This window comes from Danio rerio, chromosome 17 (genome assembly GCF_049306965.1).
Source record: "Danio rerio strain Tuebingen ecotype United States chromosome 17, GRCz12tu, whole genome shotgun sequence".
In the NCBI taxonomy this organism is placed as follows: Eukaryota; Metazoa; Chordata; class Actinopteri; order Cypriniformes; family Danionidae; genus Danio; species Danio rerio.
The window spans coordinates 56884125-56902806 of NC_133192.1; the positions used below are offsets into that span (position 1 = coordinate 56884125).

Sequence of the window (18682 nt, forward strand, 5' to 3'; positions counted from 1 at the left end):
GGCGGTCTCACCCTGTTCTGCATCGCGACTGTGCTTGATCCACGATATAAAGATCATTACTTGGATATGGGGAAAAAGCTGCGCACACAAAGAAATGATCCAGGCCGAGTTGGACTTGGGAAAGCCGCTAGGTGTTGGAAACGGTCAGGTGATGCACAGCGCAGGAGATAAAATCAGCGCAGAGAGTAAACGGGCTCGTACTACAGATGAGCCGCGCACCGACAGCCGACAGCGAGAGACTGTTTAGTGCTGCATCTCATGTCATTGATGAGAAGAAGAACCGACTTTCATGCGAGACAGCAGAGAAGCTACTTTTTATAAAGAACAACCTGCCACTTTTCCTGAAGAAGTAGGCTAAGTAGGCTTATGTCTTGGACAGTTATTCATTTGTTGTCATTCACATTTTTTGGACTATTCAATGCACATTTGTTTTAGAAATCCCTAGTTTTAGAAATGCACTTGTGTGCAATATCTGATGATTCCACATGCAGGTTATCTTTCAAAAGACGTTGACAGGAGCAGATGTTATTCATAATATTCATTACAGCTTCATCAATTATGAATGAAACAGCAAACATTAACAGTTGCTGCGCGCTGCTTTTGTGTCTCCTCAATTCTCCAGTAATGACTGTTGTCAAATGAACCCCCGTTTGGTCTCTGACTCTAGACTCTGGAGAGGAACACTAGTTGTATTTCTCCTGTTTTGGCCAAAGCTTTATACTGATCAAATTTTCAAGCTGTTAACAGCCTTTACTGCCTCCCGTACCTCATGCACAAATGAATGAAATCACAGGCCACACGTTCTGCTGTCATTGATGTCTGGCTTACAATAGGCTTTTTTTGGACCGTATGTTCATTTCAATGGACGTCATATGTCAGGTCATGTCTTTTTTGTTTTGTTTTTTATTTCGTTTTTATTGCAGCATCAAATTTACATATGGATGTATGATACATAGGACTTTGGATACACAACACAACCATGCATCCAGTAAGGCAGCGTCAGCGTTTTCTATTCAATGGGTGACGTGACGTCAGGTGTTGCCGAACTACATTGTGGATCCGTCGGTGCCGCTTCAGAGGCGTTGCTCGCTGCAGAAGTTGGGACTAGCTCAACTTTTCAAGCGCCGACGAAAGCGTCAGCCAATCAGATCACTATATGCAAATACACCAGCTAGACAGTGGCCTATTGCTTGCTGAATTTTATTGGCTGTTGCTGTTATGACGATCGTGTTAGCCCCAACCTCAGACAGTCAAGCGTTGACGCTGAAGCCCTGTGTGCATGGGGTGGTAATAGGGTTAAATAGGTTTGATATTGGACTTTTTTACCCAATCAAATGGCAGTAAAGCTCTACATAAATGTATCCCACGCTGCTATAAACGCTATTAGGACACACATATTTCGCAAAAAAAGTGAAAATTGGTTGTTTTTGCGTTATTTAGAGCAAATTCGTTCTTCCAGTTTGAAACTTATTTTTAAAGCTGCGTCACGCCGATTTGCTACTTGCGTGTATTTCAGCATGAAGACTGTCTGTCTGTCTGTACCTGGGAGTACTTTATGACGTCTATGAGTGTGCTGCATTTATTCATGAGGAAGACTTGGTTCAAACTAATCAGCGCGTTCTATTGTGTATGCGGTGCAACTTCATTAATATGCATGCTAGCTTCTAAGACTGTTTGTACCTGATACAGTGTTCAGACAGCAGAGAGACGACACGTTATGTTGCCAAAACAAGTGGGAGAGGAAGAATTGTTTGGAGATACGGGTTGTCAGTGTTGCTTTTATAATTTGCTGCAAGGAAGGTTTTTATTTTCACTTTCCCGCTATGAGAGCGCAGCTGGACTCTCGTGTGGATTACAGTGCATGCAACGCTCAACAAAAATACGTGTCTAAGGTCGTATTCACACTATGTACAGTTGCCTCAAACCGGGCCAAAGCACGCTTGCCCCCCCCCCGCCACCCCTCATAAACAATCATTAAGCTCTCGTGCTGCAGGAATGAGGAGGTTTGCTGATGGTGCAGCTGTCGTGCAGTGAGGGGTTTGCATCTTTAATAAACTACGGCAGTTTGCTTTCATTGAACAGTAAGAATGATTAATAAATCCATATGAAACAGCCCCTTAAAAGTCACGTCTTGCTTTCAGTTTCGGGCTTTACGCGTTTTGCACACACACACACTACAAGCGTACATGGCCAAAGCACAAGTGAACCGCACTCTGGCACATCTCTTCCAACCGTGCCTGAGCCCGATTCAGCGCACTCACACTTCTCAAACAGGCCTGGGCACGGTACAGATAGCATAGTGTGAGTAGGCCCAAAGGAACATTTTTTTTACCCAAAAGCTTTTCGCAGCTGGAAACGGTGAAATCCGGTTTTGCCGCCCGTCTCCTTTTAAAAAAGGACACAAACAAGATATGCAGAAGAATGTTGAGAAGAACACGTTGACATCCATAGTAGGAACAAAAAATACTAAGGAAGTTGATGGCTGTTTTTTCCCCAGCATCCTTCAGAAAATCTTCCTTTGTGTTCAGCAGAAGAAAGAAACTCAAACAGGTTTTGAACAACAGTAAAGCATGAGGACATGATGACCTTTTCATTTTGGGGTGAACTGGTCCTTTAACGCATTTCAACCAGGGTTTGTACATTAACTTTGGTTCGTGGGGAAAAAGTGCCCAAACGATCAAGATAAGGTGCTCAAAACACTGCACAATTAGACTGAATTTATTATGACTGCTACATATTACTTAATATGTTGAAATCAAATGTGTTGGATTGCTTTAGGCATTGTTTGGAGCAAATCTGCCACCGGTTAGAGTCTTTTGAGTGGAGTATGTGACGGTCTGGTGTACAGTAATGTGGACGTGCACATTAGTGACCTAGTTATATGTTCTGCAGACTCCACAATCTCTCAGTGTCAATAAGGCAGAGGAGATATGATCACCACCGATTACTTGCTCTCCACATGTGAAGGTGGAAAATTGGAAATTCCATGGGATTTTACCCACCAAGCAATTTTGTGTTTAGACGTCTAATAGACATCTAAAAGTAGATTGCTAGGCTAAAGCAAGGCTGAATTGGGCTGTCATTGAGACATCTAAAGAATAGACCAAAACCAGACTACTCATCAAATACAGATCAGACCGACTTCACATATGTCTTCACTCATTTTTTATTTATTTTTTATTTGATGACTAGTCTAGTTTTGGGCTTTTCTTCGATGTCTATTAGATGTTCTTTGACAGCTCAAATTTAGCCTTGTTTTATGAAAGCCACCTGTTTTTAGACATCTATTAGACGCCTATTAGACATCTTGCTGGGCAGTTTGGGGGTTCAAGAATTAGGTTTAGAATTTATTGACCTTTGTGCAGATGCAAGATATATCATTTCAACACTGACATCGCAATGTGTGGGTGGATAACTCATTTAGCTGAGTTGGGTTTTTGACGATTTGAATAGTTTAATTCTACTAAATTCGTCTGAGAGTTTTCATAGCAATAGGTCTGGAAGCTCAAACCTGTTAGCATATTACATATAAACATGATTAGATTGTGTTGTTGTTTCAAGCAAAGGCGTTTGTACCAACTGCTGATCTCTTTTTATTTATTTATTTTTTTTTTTTACAATTGTAACCTATAGGTGAAATACACAGTATGTAAAAGGGGTGTAACAGATCACGGTTGATCCGTAATTCATACTGATCACAACCCATGATTCAAAACACGTGACTCTCGGATTAATAATTTTTTTTACCTGTACATTAATTCTAAATTTGCAACGATCGCAGATAGATGGCCTCTCGCTGACAAGAAAATGAACGAATGAATGTAAAATATAATGATGACGGAAGAAGTTATGGTGGGTTCTTCAGGATGTGGTGGGTTTTCCTAGAGTATTAAAGGTGTTTTCTGTCACTACTTGTTTAGTCTGCGTCAATGCATTTAGTGTAAGCTGCAAGATGGATCATTAAAAGATCAGGATCTCAACACCCACGCAACATAAATTATAGATGATGGTGATTTTGCATATGTTTATTAATCCTAAGAGATTCAGTCTGTAGTCTTTTGAGTTAGTTATGAAGTTACAAACAGTAAAATGACACAGAAGTACTGGGAGAACAGTTTATAGCTTAACTGATGTTTATAGGAAAGATTAAAATCACTGTCATGTGCAATCAACTTGATGCCCAAAAATCAAAGTTGTAGGCAGCAATTACATTATTTAACCATTAGGTTAAATAACAAGCCATCAAAATATGCCACTGAATAGTCCTTCAAGAATGATCATCTAGCAATGAAACATGAAGTTTTATGAGTGAATATCTCAAACATTATTGAAAATGAGACTAAAGATAAATATTTGTTATTTTTCTACTTTTAACGTTATCAGCAAAAGTAGGATAAACAGAAGTGTACGCGGTACTGAATATTTTATGATTTATTTTTATTCATCTGATTATTTCTTCATTTTATTTTATAAAATCGTGTCTTTCTAGTGTCTTACAGGTCTGTTATTGTGTTAAAGGTAAAGCAAATTACATTTGTCTCCTTCCCTCTTTGGCTGATCCGAAAAATGGTCCGATCAGTGACTTAAAAACTGTAATGTGATCCATACTGTGAGATTTGTGATCCGATACACCACTAATGTTTAATTGGGGAAAATAGCTAATTATTATTTATTTCAAATTAAAATGAGACTTAAATTAGAAATAGATTAATCTACGCACTAAAATAAAGGTACAAAAACTGTCACAGGGTTGAAAGAGAACATTTAAAAAAAGGCTTTAAAAAGATCTTTGAAAACATCACCTTTATTGTGTAATGTTGCTGTTTAAGCGTGAAGAATTTTCTCTGGATCAGTGAGCACTCGTTCTGAACTCCCACAAATGAACTTTTCCCAGTACTGCTGAAGTCTCTACTGGAGAACAAATATGCCACAGTGTAAATAACTCCTGCTGAAGGAGACCGGCTGTCTGGAGTTGAAGTTGAGTTGAGTTGCTAGAGGTTTCCTATAGTATACTTAGTAAGTTGGTTTATTATTTCACATGTTCGGAGTAAACTCAATTTTCAACCAAATTAAATGGCACACTAATTATAAAGTACAACAGGTAACCCTTCACCGTAAAGTCTCATCAGTAGTAGAGCTGCACGATTCTGGCTAAAATGAGAATCGCAATTTTTTTTTGCTTAAAACAAAAGATCACGATTTTCTCTCGATTCTGTAGATGTAAAATATAGGTTAATACATGTTGGCAATTATTATTGTTTTTTTCTTAAACAGCTGGTTTCTATTAATAATTCTATTCTTCTTATAATAATTCTGATGTTGCAATCTGTCATTGACAACATTATTGGACCATTTAATTCACGAATATTTGCGCTTAACAAACAAAAGTATTTATTTATAGACTAATTGATGTCTGTGCGTAAAGGTTTCCCTATCCAAGAGCGAAAGTGATCCATTATCTCTCATTCTCACGCAGTAGATGCTCTGTTTAACAGTTTTCTGTTAAAAAACTGTTTACTGTTTGCTTGTGAAATGCTGATTTTTTTCCACTTAGACTTACTTTGCGTCTTGTAAATAGCGAATGTGCTCTTGGCGTGACGCAGCTGGCACTTAAAGGGAATGGGAGATGAGACTCTAATTGGTTTATTCTCAAAACACACCTATAACTCATTAAGAAAATAAACTCAACCCTTTTAGACCATGCGCCACGGCACAAGGCAGATTTCCCGTCCTTAAATTAGCAAAAACACATTCTGACACGCCCTGAAAGCGTTTGCGCCCTGCGTTTTGCGCTCTGCACATGGACCCTCAAAATAGAGCCCAAAGATGTCCTGTCTATATTGTCCTGTTATGAGGAGGGGATATGGTCAAACAAAGCATGCAAATTAAGAGTTGTGGTCGGCAGGGTAAACTGCTTTTTCAGGCCTGGTCTCATCATGTTCTGGAGGCAGAAACCGCCTGACCAGTTGATCGAAAAGAGAAAACAATAGACACAACCATGCTGTGAAACTGACAATTTGCATTACATGTGCTTAGCCTGTAGTCAGAAAGACAAAAGGTTAATGTCCCTCCTAGCTGGGATGTTAATGAAATTATATAATTAAAACCAGAGAATATAACTTTTTAGTTATACGTAGATTACTGTTCATTTGAAATTAGATGATATAAATTTCCACAGTTGTCATAACGATCTAAAGTGGCAATAAGATCATATCTGTACTGCGCATTTACACCGTGGCATTATATTAAAATTATATTAAAAAACAAATTACAACAAAAATTCAGTAACAAGTAAAGCTGTTTAGATGTTGACTTTGTGTTTCTCTGATCAGAGATAAGAGACCTCTGCTGTCCTGCCAGTGCCATCGGCTACAATGAGTGCCAAATCGGCCCTCAACAAGGCGGTGTTCCTTCCCAACGACGAGCGGATGCTGGCCGCCGTGCAGGTCAAGAGGAGGACCAAGAAGAAGATCCCGTTTCTGGCTACAGGAGGTCAGGGGGAATACACCACCTTCATCTGCTTATCAGGTGACACTCACAGCAACACCAACAGCATTGATACTGATTTAGGGCTCTGTGGTCTTATAGATTTATTCTATAGTTCAGTTTTAATGGTATTTTATCTGTCATATGCTCCGCCCCCTCTTCCTGTTCAGCTCCAATTTAGTCAAACATCAAATAAAAAAGAAATTGCTCAAGATTTCAAAGCACTTCAAGACCTTTAAGTGTGTTAGCAGCTGGCTGCATGTCAGATGTTTTCTCAGTATGTGTGTGTGTGTGTGTGTGTGTGTGTGTGTGTGTGTGAGATGATTAATATGGTCTGCTGTGCTGTGATTGATAACACCTGTGTTCCCGAGGCTGTCTGTGATCAACATGATGAACACATCTCTGGACTGAGGCGTTTCCTGCGAGTCTCGCTCCAGCCGTGAATCACACACACACACACCGTCACAGCGGACCCATGAAACGCCAGACCTGTGTGTGTGTGTGTGTGTGTGTGTGTGTGTGTTTTTGTGGACTCCCATTCAGAGGAAGAAGCGCAGGAGTAAATGAGCAACAGGAGAGATTGAGGAACTCCCTGTCATTCATATGTATCAGGGCTGTTATTAGATCACTGCATAAAGCAGATAAACAAGACTTGCTGGAAATATCGGGATCATGAAATGACGGTGGGAGAAAAGGCAGCGATATCAGTATGGTTGAAAACACTAATATTCAATAAATAGTCGAGCGTATTACCAGGGCCAGACGGAATCTGCGGACGTTTTTTGCTATTTCTGCTGAGAATTTTGGTAAAAATCTGCGGATTTCTGCTGAATTATTTTGGAAGTATCCAGTGGAGTATCATAACTAAAACCTTAATATATTAACTCAAAAGTAATAAATTACTGAATAAAAATGGAATAAAATCAGATTTACACATTTACTCAAGTAAATAAACAGAATTAATGATGGGCTAAAAATCTGCGGAATTTTGTGGAAAATCTGTGGAAAATCTGCGGAATTCTGCGCGCGCAGATTCCGTGTGGGCCTACTTATTACTGATAATAAGAAATATTGTTATAGTTCTTAACTGTTAACTGGAGGCTCTGTTGCTGCACTGTAATAAAATGCATTTTATTTAGTTAGTAAATAGTAATACTGATAAATAATTATAATAATAATAATAGTAATTATTATTATTATTACTATTATACAAGTTAATGATACAATTATAATAAGGCAAGGTAAGTTTATTTATATAGCACATTTCTTACACAATGGTAAATCAAAGTGTCTTACAGTACATAAACAGGAATAAAAGAGACAAGAAAATAAAAACAACAGAGTAAAAGTGTTAAAAACGGTTATAAAAGAATCAAAACGAAAAGAAAGACACAATAGTGCGATCTGTCGGATGTAGCACAGTGCTCATTCAGTAAAGGCACAGTTAAACAGATGTGTTTTCAGTTTTGATTTGGACAGGCCAGCGGCCTCATGTATCAAGGCTGCGTACACACAAAAACTTTGCATGCGCCAGGTTTCGTGCTCAGAATCGCTCACGTTTGGATTTACTAACGATGAACTGAACGTGGGAATGTGCGCAGCTCCACGCCAGCTTCATGGCTGGCGTACGCACATTTTTTGTGCGTGTCTGTTTTATTTCCGTTGGCGACTCCTAGAGGCAGTTGTGTTAAATTGCTCTCTACAAAGTGTCTGAGCCCTGCAATGGCAGCTGTATGAGACGGGTTCATCTAGCAGGTATATAAGGTTTCCATACCATACAGTTGACCAGCCAAACATTAAAGCACAATTTGCAGCGGTCGCCTGTTTTCCCATTGTAATGGGAGCGATCTACTGCACACACATTGCTATAAAGACACTATCTGAAGATGAATTTGCATGCGTGAATCATAAACATTTCCATTCAATAAATGTGCAAATAAAATATGATGCACAGACTTATTAATGATTCCTACTTGTCTTTCTCGTGATAAATAGTAGCAAAATCTGATATGTAGCGGGGGAAAAAAAGAAGAAAGAGTTCATCAGACGCTGGATTCGAACCGAGTTCATGCTCGAACGTGTCAAAACATGTTGACATGCGTTTTACGAGCTGCGCCACTGAGACTATTAAGGGTACAACAACATTTTACACCTATAAATCACACTATTTCTCTTTTAATCAGTGCGATTTTCAGACCCAACTGTGTTAACCGCATCAGCTAAACTCTCCCACTCTATTTTTTTCTTTTGTTGTTAATTCCGGAGGACAAACTTGCAAATAACACCACTTTTCTCCGGTCTACCTCCGAAAGCAGCACCTACAGTTCACATTCTGTTCAAAGTTTCTCTTTTTGCTTGCTTTTGCCGTTGCTTTTTCATTGGGTTTTGCCAAAGTAGAGTCATTAGCATATTCATACGGGGGAGGAGGCAGGGAGGGGTTTGTGCTCGTGCATGTTGCGCTCAGTTTCACGTTCATTCAGATGTACAAAAGAATATGCGTGGGATTCAGCGTACGCAGTGTTTCATACATCTGAATTTTTTTCTGCGTGTTTTAGTATGATTTCCAGGCAAGTCTTCGTACATGAGGCCCCTGATGTTGGAGCACATTTGATCAACTCTGGAAGCTGATTCCAGCAGCGGAGCCGATTCACCCGGCTTTGACTGAACTCTTTTAATTTCTAGTTTGTATGATCCTAAAGATCTGATTGATCTATTAAGTTTGTATTCAGTAAGCATATCTGTAATGCATTGAGGTCCTAGGGCATTTAGTGATTTATAGGCAAGTAAAATACTTTAAAATCTATTCTGAATGTAATTGGGAGCCAGTGTAGAGATCAGAGGACAGGTGTGATGTGCTCTGATTTCAGAATCCTGGCCGCAGCGTTCTGGATGAGCTGTAACTGTCTGACTGTGTTTATTGGATGGCCAATGCGGAGGCCAATACAGTAATCCATCCTGCTGCTGATAAAAGCATGAACAAGCTTCTCTAAGTATGATAGTATGCTGATTTACTGACTGCTTTGACATGACTATTGAAAGTCAGATCTAATTGCAGAATCGCACCAAGATTCTTGACCTTATATTTTGTTGTTTGACCCTTAAGCTAGTTGCTCCACGCAGCGCCATGCATTTTAGAAGTCTTAGCATAGGTTTCTATCAGGGTACACACACCAGCGCTGCAAGGAGGCGGCTGTCCACTGCCCCAGCCACGACTCAGGACACTGTTCATATTTCTGCCGTACCACAGAGAGCCATCTGATTAGTTTCATTTTTAAATACCATGCGAATGTGCGCATTTTGGATCCAAGGTGCACATTCACCTTGAGAAGCTCATCTCTGTTCCCAAACGCAATGGCTTCAGTTTTCTCTTTGTTTAACTGAAGAGAGTTTTGGCACATCAAACTGTTCATTTCATAAATATTATTCAACAGTTGTTCAGATTTTTCTTTAGTAAATATCGAATACCTTTTTTTTGTACGTTCATAAATTCATTAGTAAAAATAACAGTGTCATTTATACAGTATTTATTCAAATATTGATGATTAAATATTTAATAATGTGTATTATTATTATTATTATTATTATTATTATTATTATTATTAATAGTATTAAACCTAGTTCACTGGCTTACTGATTGCATTAGTAAGTGTTTAACAATTATTATTATTACTATACAACTTTTCATATTAAATTTTCAATATTTATTTAAACATTAGATTTAGTAAATATTTAATAACCTTTATTGTTATAATTATTATTTTATTATTAATCATTAACAAGTTCATGGTTAAAATGTGAGATTGTTTAATAACATTAGCACAAAAATATTACAGTTATTACAATATTATTATTATTGTTATTATTATTAAACAGAGTTTTTTGGTAGAAATGTATGTCAAATATTTATTAAAACATCTCATTGGAAATTGTTTAATAATGATTATGGATTTTATTCATATTATAATACATATGTTATCGCATAAACTACATTTTAGTAATTGTTTATAGACTATTATTTCCATTGTTGTTATTATAATTATTAATATCAATATATATTATATAACCTTTAACAAGTTTATAATTAAGGTTAATAATAAATATTATTTAGTATACATTAAAACTTCACTCTAATAAAAAACACTCATTATGTAGTCAAAACTTCACTTACATCCAGTCCTAATCAAATAATTTTTCTGGAATGTTGTGAATGAATGTCGCTGTGTATCAGTAAACAGGCTCACAATATAAAGTCGCTGACTGTGAAGAAGAAAAACGTGATCTGAGATTGTTTTTGTTTGTTTGATCATGTGATTGTCTCTCTGTAGTTTTTGCTGGTGCTTCACTTTAATCCCGTCACAGACGCAGAAACCTCCACTTCCTTGTTTAGGCAGTCTGATTAATCTAGCAGATTTTCTACTAAAGATAGAGGAGTTGTTGAACCGGTCACATTTTCTACATTTTTGTCTGCAGAATTCCTGACCACACACATTTCTAGTGTGTTAGAAGCTTTGAGTATGCAGTACATTTAACTTAATGTTAAGTTAGGAAAAAAAAGGTTCACTTACATTTAACCTTCCTGTCCTGTTCAGGTCAAATCTGACCGATTTACAACTTAAATCACTCATAAATATTGTGTTTTACATCTGATTGCTGCAAGGCCTTATAATATCCTCCACACTATGCATTTGAACAAATAAAAGTGATGGTCACCTCTTTCATTGAATTTTGAGTGTTTAAATCATTGTTACACTTGTTGTGTTCCCAGTCAAAAGTGACCACCATAGGAAATGAATAGGTATCCAGACTATATTCCAACCCAAGCTCATTCTGGAAACGTAGCCCTGCGGATGTTTCTGGAGACAGCGGTTTAGTTTTTTTAGAGCGAACGCTTCGGGGTGGTGTGGCGCCGCTCCGCTCCTCCTCTTCGCATTCGCTGGCCGATGGCTCTCCTCCGAGTGGAGGGCTTTCCCGATGCAACCAGTTTGTCCGCTTAGCTCACAGCGTTGCGTCGGCGGAGCGGAGGCCCCGTAGGAGGAGGAGCCGGCCCAGGGACGACGACCGGGATCAAGTCTGGGGAACAGCGGTTCCAGAAATCAGGTAAGATGGAAAACAGAATCCGAAAAATAAGGGCGAGAACGCGGCGGGATCCGAAAATGCGGTCGAAATCAAGGACGAGGGCTTTTTTTTTTTTTTTTTTTTTTTTTACTGGACGGCTTTTGCGAACCAACGCCTGGGTTTTGGGAAGGAGGAGGAGGAAGAGGAGGGGGGCGGGTCGGCATTCCGGCGGCTTTTCGGGCGAGAACAGCGCGGGCACGAACGGATTAAAAACGAATTATTTTAAAAGCGCGCACAGCGGCCTCTCATGGATCCGCGAAAACAAAAACCGCTCGAATACGTACCTCCCGGGACGTATCTCGCGGTCCGCAGAAACGTCCGTGGGGCTACGTTTCCACAATGATCCTATATTGCTATATTGCTATGTTGCTATATTCATTCATCAGACAGAAATCATCCCCATACACACTACCCTAACTCACTCACTCACTCACTCATATTTTCAGCGCCAATTTTTAATTTCATTGCAGATATTTTATGTATAATTCTGTAAATTTATGTTAAACACTACTTTGAGACATTGTTCACAGCTAAAGAATGTTGAATAAAAAATTGTGGAGAAAAATGTCTAATATAAGAGCAGTTTAAACAGATCGGTCAACTTTGACTGGGAACACTAAAGTAAGAGGCAGGATGTGAACACGACAGGAGGGTTAATATAGGAAGTCTTGCTCGTTATTTAAACCCAAAACAAGTTGCGAGTTTTCAATCACATGAGTCTCATTCCAAAGGAAGTGCTGCTGGTGTCTGATTCTGCACCACATTCAGTCATCAGATCTCACTCAAACTCTGCTTTCACAACCGAGACTCATGGGAAATATCTGCGTCAGCCTAACAGTGTGGTGTAAACCACAACAATGTAAACAACAACAACTGTCACATGAGCCCTCAGGTGGATTTGTTATTCAAAATGAGCAACAAAATTTACCCAGAGCTACGTTGGGCTGATCCTAGTCAGTACCTGGATGGGAGACCACATGGGAACACTAGGTTGCTGTTGGAAGTGGTGTTAGTGGGGCCAGCAGGGGGCGCTCAACCTGTGGTCTGTGTGAGTCCTAATGCCCCAGTAAAAGTGAAGGGGACACTACACTGTCAGTGGGCGCCGTCTTTCGGATGAGACGTTAAACCGAGGTCCTGACTCTCTGTGGTCATTAAAAATCCCATAGCACTTCTCGTGAAAGAGTAGGGGTGTAACCCCGGTGTCCTGGCCAAAGTCCCTCTTTAGGTCTTATGATCATGGCCTCCCAGTCATCCCCTTCCACTGAATTGGCTCAATCACTGTCCCTCCACTCCACCAATGTGTGGTGAACGCACTGGCGCCGCAGTCCTGTGGCTGCTGTCGCATCATCCAAGTGGATGCTGCACACTGGTGGTGGAGTGGAGAGACCCCCCTCATGATTGTGAAGCGCTTTGGGTGTACGGCCATACACAATAAATGCACTATATAAGTACACATTACATTACATTACGTTTCCTATTTATTGACTGGTTCACAAAAAATGTAAACGACGCACTCTAGTAGATTTATTATCTGAAATGTGCAACAAAACGTACACGGAGCAACGTTTTGTTGCTCAAAAAACAGAGTGCAGTGAATTCATTCATATTATTATACCCATTATCTATTATATTATTCATATTTAAAGATATACCATACTAATTACATTTAGAACATTTATATCTTGAAATGCTTGAATTAAAGGGTCATGACACACCCCACTTTCGCTTCAGGTCTACCTCAGAATTTTTTCAAAAGTTGCATCATAGTGGGCGTGGAGCTCTGCGCGCAAATGGCAGGAGTGGGCGTGGCCAGTAGGGGAGAATTAGGGGAGCGAACAACTGCTGTCAGTCGGCTCACAAAATGAGACACAAACCATGAGGAGACGCGTGAGTTTATAGCCTATAGTTAAAATGCAAAGAAATAAACAGTAATTTAATGCCCTGCTACATTTGTTATTCGTAATTTCATTTACAGATAACCCCAATTTAGTTCATTATAAAGATAATCGTGTTCATATAAACACAATGAGGACTTCTCCCAATCCCCGGGTCTGAATGCAGACTCAGTGCAGCAGGTCTCTTGCCCTGTCTATTTTAACCTTTAGCTCTGTTGGTAATCTTGAGGATTTAGGTGAACACAGCAGCACGGCGATGTGTCTAAATGTGAACGAACTCCTGATAAAAGGCAACGTCCGCCATTCACCAATTCTCGTACTGCTCTCCCGACAAAAAATGCTTGCAGCACACAAAAGCTTTGCTGTATCGGCGCTGACAGCATCACGAGGAAAACATTCAACAAACCCTGTGGATCATGGAAACAAACACATACGAGCCTTCATGAATGGCTAAATATTGTGTGCTGTAAGTCCGTGAACGCAGTCTCACCTAGTCATCAACGTGTCTCACAGCTTGGCACTGGCAGGTCTGCCTTGCCTTCAGGAAGCACACGCAGTCATGAATAATTATGAAGCCGGCTCTTTTCATAGGATAAATAAACTCCACTATGAATAATAATGAGAAACCGACGCGTCATCTTTGCACTTGCAGTTTTGCGCTACGTCACCGATTTTGATCCGCCCAAAAATCATTTTTTAGTTGACAAAAGCTCAAGATTATCCAGTTTTTCCCACAATTAATGCTAACAGGAGCTAGCATTGTCTTAACTGATGCTCAACACACACAAATCTGTTAACATCTCAAAAAAAAAAGTACTCTGGTTTCGTGAACCTGTGTATTATTTATTAATTTGAGACGTTACAACATTATTTAACAACCCAGGCTCATTCTGAAAACGTAGTCCCGCTTCTGGACGTTTCTGGAGACAGCGGAATATGTCCCGGGAGGTACTACGGCCGCGTTTATTTTTTTACGGGGCGGTGTGACGCTGTTCCCTTTCACGCTTGCCGGCCGGCCAGCCGACCACTTACCTCCTTGTTGAGGGCTTTCCCGTTGCAATCCGTTTGTCCACTCAGCTCACTGTGTACGTCGGCAGGCTCGAGATGCAGAGAGGATTCGACCACGGCGATCGGTTTCGAGTCCGGGGAAGAGCGGTTCCAGCAATCAGGTAAGACAAAAACAGAATCCCAAACATTAAGTGAACAAGTTTCATAACAGGGTGAGAACGCGGTGAAATCCGAAAACACGGTAGAAAAAAAATCAGGGCATTTCTTTTTTTGGACGGTTGGGTTCAGGGAAGAAGGAGGGCGGGTCAGCCGATTGGCCGGTCGCACAGTCAATCATCCGGTCAGTCAGACAGCGGCCTCTGGTGGGTACACGCGAGAACAGTGCGGGCGTGAACTGCACTCGCGAGAGACGTTTGAGATGCGAAAAAGTGCACAACAGCGGACTCTCGCGAATTCACAAAAACAAAAACTGCAGCCGTACGTACCTCCCGGGACGTATTCCGCGGTCTCCAGAAACGTCCGTGGGACTACGTTTCCAGAATGTGCCTGGGTTGTTATTTAAAGTGAATTTGAAAGCTCTGAATGGTTGCTGCATTGTATATCTGAGTAGTGCCTAAGAGGAATTGTCCACACTGAATGTCCAGCAGGAGTAGAGGGCAGATAACAAACACAGGCACCTCTTTGTCCTGCAGTCCTTCTGGAATGTTGGCATGTCTGGTATGAATGTAGTGTTTGTTTCTCAGTGAAGGTGCATCTGATCCCTGCTTCACACACCAGCTTTCTGCAATACAACCCCCCCAAACAGAGAGCCCACTGTATCCCCGTCTTGTCTACAATGCTTTTTATTTGCGTTTTTAGCAGCAAAAGTTCCATGAATTCAAATTAAATTGTATTTAATTTAAGAACACAGAGAATTGTGAATTTAACTAATTAATTTAACTAATTAATTTAACTCTCAGTCCGTTAAATTAATTATTGTCAACTTTAAAGGGTCATGAAACCGCCTCGTTTCAGCGGAGTGTTTTCACACCTCTACTTTGAAAAAGTCAGAAAAGTGGGCGTGTCCAGCTCTGTTTAGGGGGGAGTGTCGGAGGAGCAAAAGAGGGATGGTGTGGGAGTGTCTATTGGGCGCGCTGAGTTTCAGAGTCAAAACACGCACACACACAGGGGACAAAGTGACTGTGTTTACATGGACATCTGTAGTCGAATTATTTGCCAAATTATTAAATGTTGGACTTTAACTGCAGTTTGGCTCTTTCATTCAGGGAATTCATTCATGTCCCTCGCGACAAACGAGATATTTGATTCGAGGAACTGCTCTAAGTGTGTATTTTTCATGCAATGTTTGATACTGTACGGCGAATGAGAGAAAAAAACCTCAGCATTTCCCGGAAACTTAGATGCACACGGCAGGTAGTGTCAGAAAGCCGCGTGTGTTATTCTGGTCACAAAATGCGGTAAAAACCCTACCCGAGGTTAAAGTTTGGTTGTGGTGCTAACATGTTTACACTCTGTGCAATAGTTAGTTCGATACGAACAAACTGAATAAACAAAGAGCGCTGGTCACTCACTTACCAAATCTGTGGAGACAGGACAATCACCAGCAACTAGAGCCGCGTCTTTATTAAGAGAATACTACAAGCGAATCCGGATTTCAGCGTTTGCAGATGAGAACAGCTCTCAGGTAAACAATAATCCTCCTTAGACACGCAAGTTATTGTTGTCGAGCGTCGCGTACACTGTTAATCCACACGTGACTCCAGCTGAGCTCTCACAGAGAGAAAATGAAAACAAAACTTAACTGCAGCAAACTATAAAAGCAACACTTCACGCTTGTTTTGCCAACGTGGCGTCTCTGTCGTCTAAACACTGTGACACTAATGAATATTAATGAAGTTGCACAATAGAGCGCGCTGATTGGTTTGAACCAAGCCTTACTCATGCATTAATGCATCACACTGTATGACGTAATAAGACTCACTCTGGCACAGACGTCCAGTCTGCACGCTGGAATACACGCTATTATCTCATGACCGTGACGCAGCTTCAAAAATTTGTTTCAAACCGGAAGTACGAATTTGCTTGAAATAACGCAAAAACAACCAATTTACACTTTTTAGTAAAATATAGGTGTCCTAATAGTGTTTTTAGCAGTGTGGGACACATATACGACTGTCAACAGCTCAAAAAAGGTTCTCTTTAAATCGTAATCAACCAATCATTCATTCAAAATGGCTGATTCATTTTCAAATGAAGGTGTATTTTGTGAATAATATGCACTTCTAACTTCAGTGCTGCAACTCCGTTATGCAAGTCAGCTTATAACAGAGTACATTACAAAATGAAACTCCCCCAAACTGGTGAATGGGGATTCACAGCTCTTTGTTTCAGTCCTCCAGCTGTTGCTTTGGCACGTCTTCAGTGTTTTGTCTTTGTTTTGATGTTTCCTGGTATTGTTCGTGTCTTCCCCGCTTCGTCTTTCATTGTTTCTTCTTGCTGCTGAAGTGTTTAAAAAAGCTTCGAAGGTTTCAAGATTTCAAGTGTGAGTATGTGCTGTATTTGTGTGCTGATAGCAGAGTTTAATGGCGTTTTATTGACACTCTTCATCAGTCAGATTGATCACAGTGTTTGGTGATGTGATATCATCAAGGAAAGACATTAGCTGAAGTCCTCACTCAGTGTTTCTTCATCAGAAACAGCAGTCTGGATCTGGCTCAGAGATGTAGGTTTGGGTTGAGTCGGTCACAGTGGAGCAGATTAAACTGCTTATTTTATTTGAAGAATTTATTTCTGCTGGTGAAGACCTGGATTAACTACAGCGTCAGTGTTTTTAAAGAAACTAGTAAATGTGAATGAAGAGACGGAGAGAGGTCAGCTCATCCACATACACAGAAACACATATACATCTACACATCAAGAAGTAAAAATCCAACTAAACACATCATATAATGTCAATAGCAGGATTAGACTGACACTGCTCCATTAGCACAATTAGCAGAGGGAGTCCTTTCTTTCCCCTCCTTCCTTCCTTCCTTCCAGTTTCTTTTCTTTTTATTTGTTTTTTCATTTTTCCCTTCTTTCCTTCCTATTTTTTCTTACTATTTTTTCCTTCCTTCCTGTTTTATTTTTGTTTGTCTTTTCTTCCATCCTTTCCTTGTTTCTTTTTTCTTTCTGATTTCATTTCCTATTTGTTCGTTCTTTATTCCTCTTTTCCTTCTTTTCTTTTTTCCTTCCTTTTTTCCTACTTCCTATTTTCTTCCTTTTTTCTTTTTTCACATTTTCTTTTCTCTTTCTTCTTTTGGTCCTTCCTTTGTTCCTTCCTTTCTGTTTTTCTTCTTTCCTTCTGGTTTCATTTCTTTTTATTTTTTATTTTTCCTTTATTTTTATTTATTTATTTCTTCTTCCTTCATCCCCTTCTTCCTTTCTTCTTTTTATTTTCTTTCCTTCTGGTTTCTTTTCATTCGGTTTCTTTTCATTGTTCTTATTTTCTCCTTTCTTTTTTTCTTCCTTCCTTTTTTTATTTTTCCTTCCTTTCTTCCTCCCCTATTTTCTTTGTTTCTTTTCTTATTTCTCTCTTTTCTTCCTTCTTTTTTTTCCTTCCTTCCGTTGTTTTCTTTCTTTCTTCTGTTTTCTTTTTTCTTTGCTTTATTCATTTTCCCTTCCTCCCATCCTTCCTTCCTTCCTTCCTTTGTTTCTTCCTTCCTATTTTCCTTCTTTCCTTCGGGTTTTATTTCTTTTTCTTCTTTTCCTTTCTTCCTTTTCTTTTTTCTTCCTACATTCCTTTATTTCTTTTATTTAAATTTTCTTCCTTCATTCTTTCCTTCCAGTTTCTTTTCATATTATCTGTTCTTGTTCTCTCTCTTTCTTCCTCTTTCTTCCTTCCTTTTTACTCCTTTCCTCCCTTTTTAATTTTTCTTTCCTTTTTCAATTTCCTTCCTTTCTTCCTTCCCCATTTCCATCATGTTTCTTTTCTTATTTCCTTCCTTCCTCCCTTCCTTCCTTCCTTCCTTCCTTCCTTCCTTCCTTCTTTCCTTCCTTCCTTTCAATATTTTCTTTCTTTCTATCTTTCTTTCTTTTTGCCTTCCTACCTTCCTTTCTTCCTTCATTCTTTCTTGTTTCTTTTTCTTTGTCTTTTTTTCCTTCTTGTTTCTTTTCTTTTTATTATTTTTTTCTTACAT

General features: G+C 39.6%; 1 protein-coding gene and 1 long non-coding RNA gene across 2 annotated transcripts in view; one reads left to right on the plus strand and one right to left on the minus strand.

The window, feature by feature from the left end:
* The window catches only part of LOC103909099 (uncharacterized), a 502230-nt gene that overhangs the window by 283927 nt on the left and 199621 nt on the right, over window positions 1–18682 (minus strand). The gene's annotated exons all lie outside the window — the stretch shown is intronic.
* Window positions 1–18682, plus strand: part of stxbp6 (syntaxin binding protein 6 (amisyn)) — a 54643-nt gene that overhangs the window by 14227 nt on the left and 21734 nt on the right. The window contains 1 exon segment of the mRNA NM_001002063.1: window positions 6333–6528. Within this exon segment, the coding sequence (NP_001002063.1) occupies window positions 6375–6528 (154 nt within the window). The 5' untranslated portion in view covers window positions 6333–6374.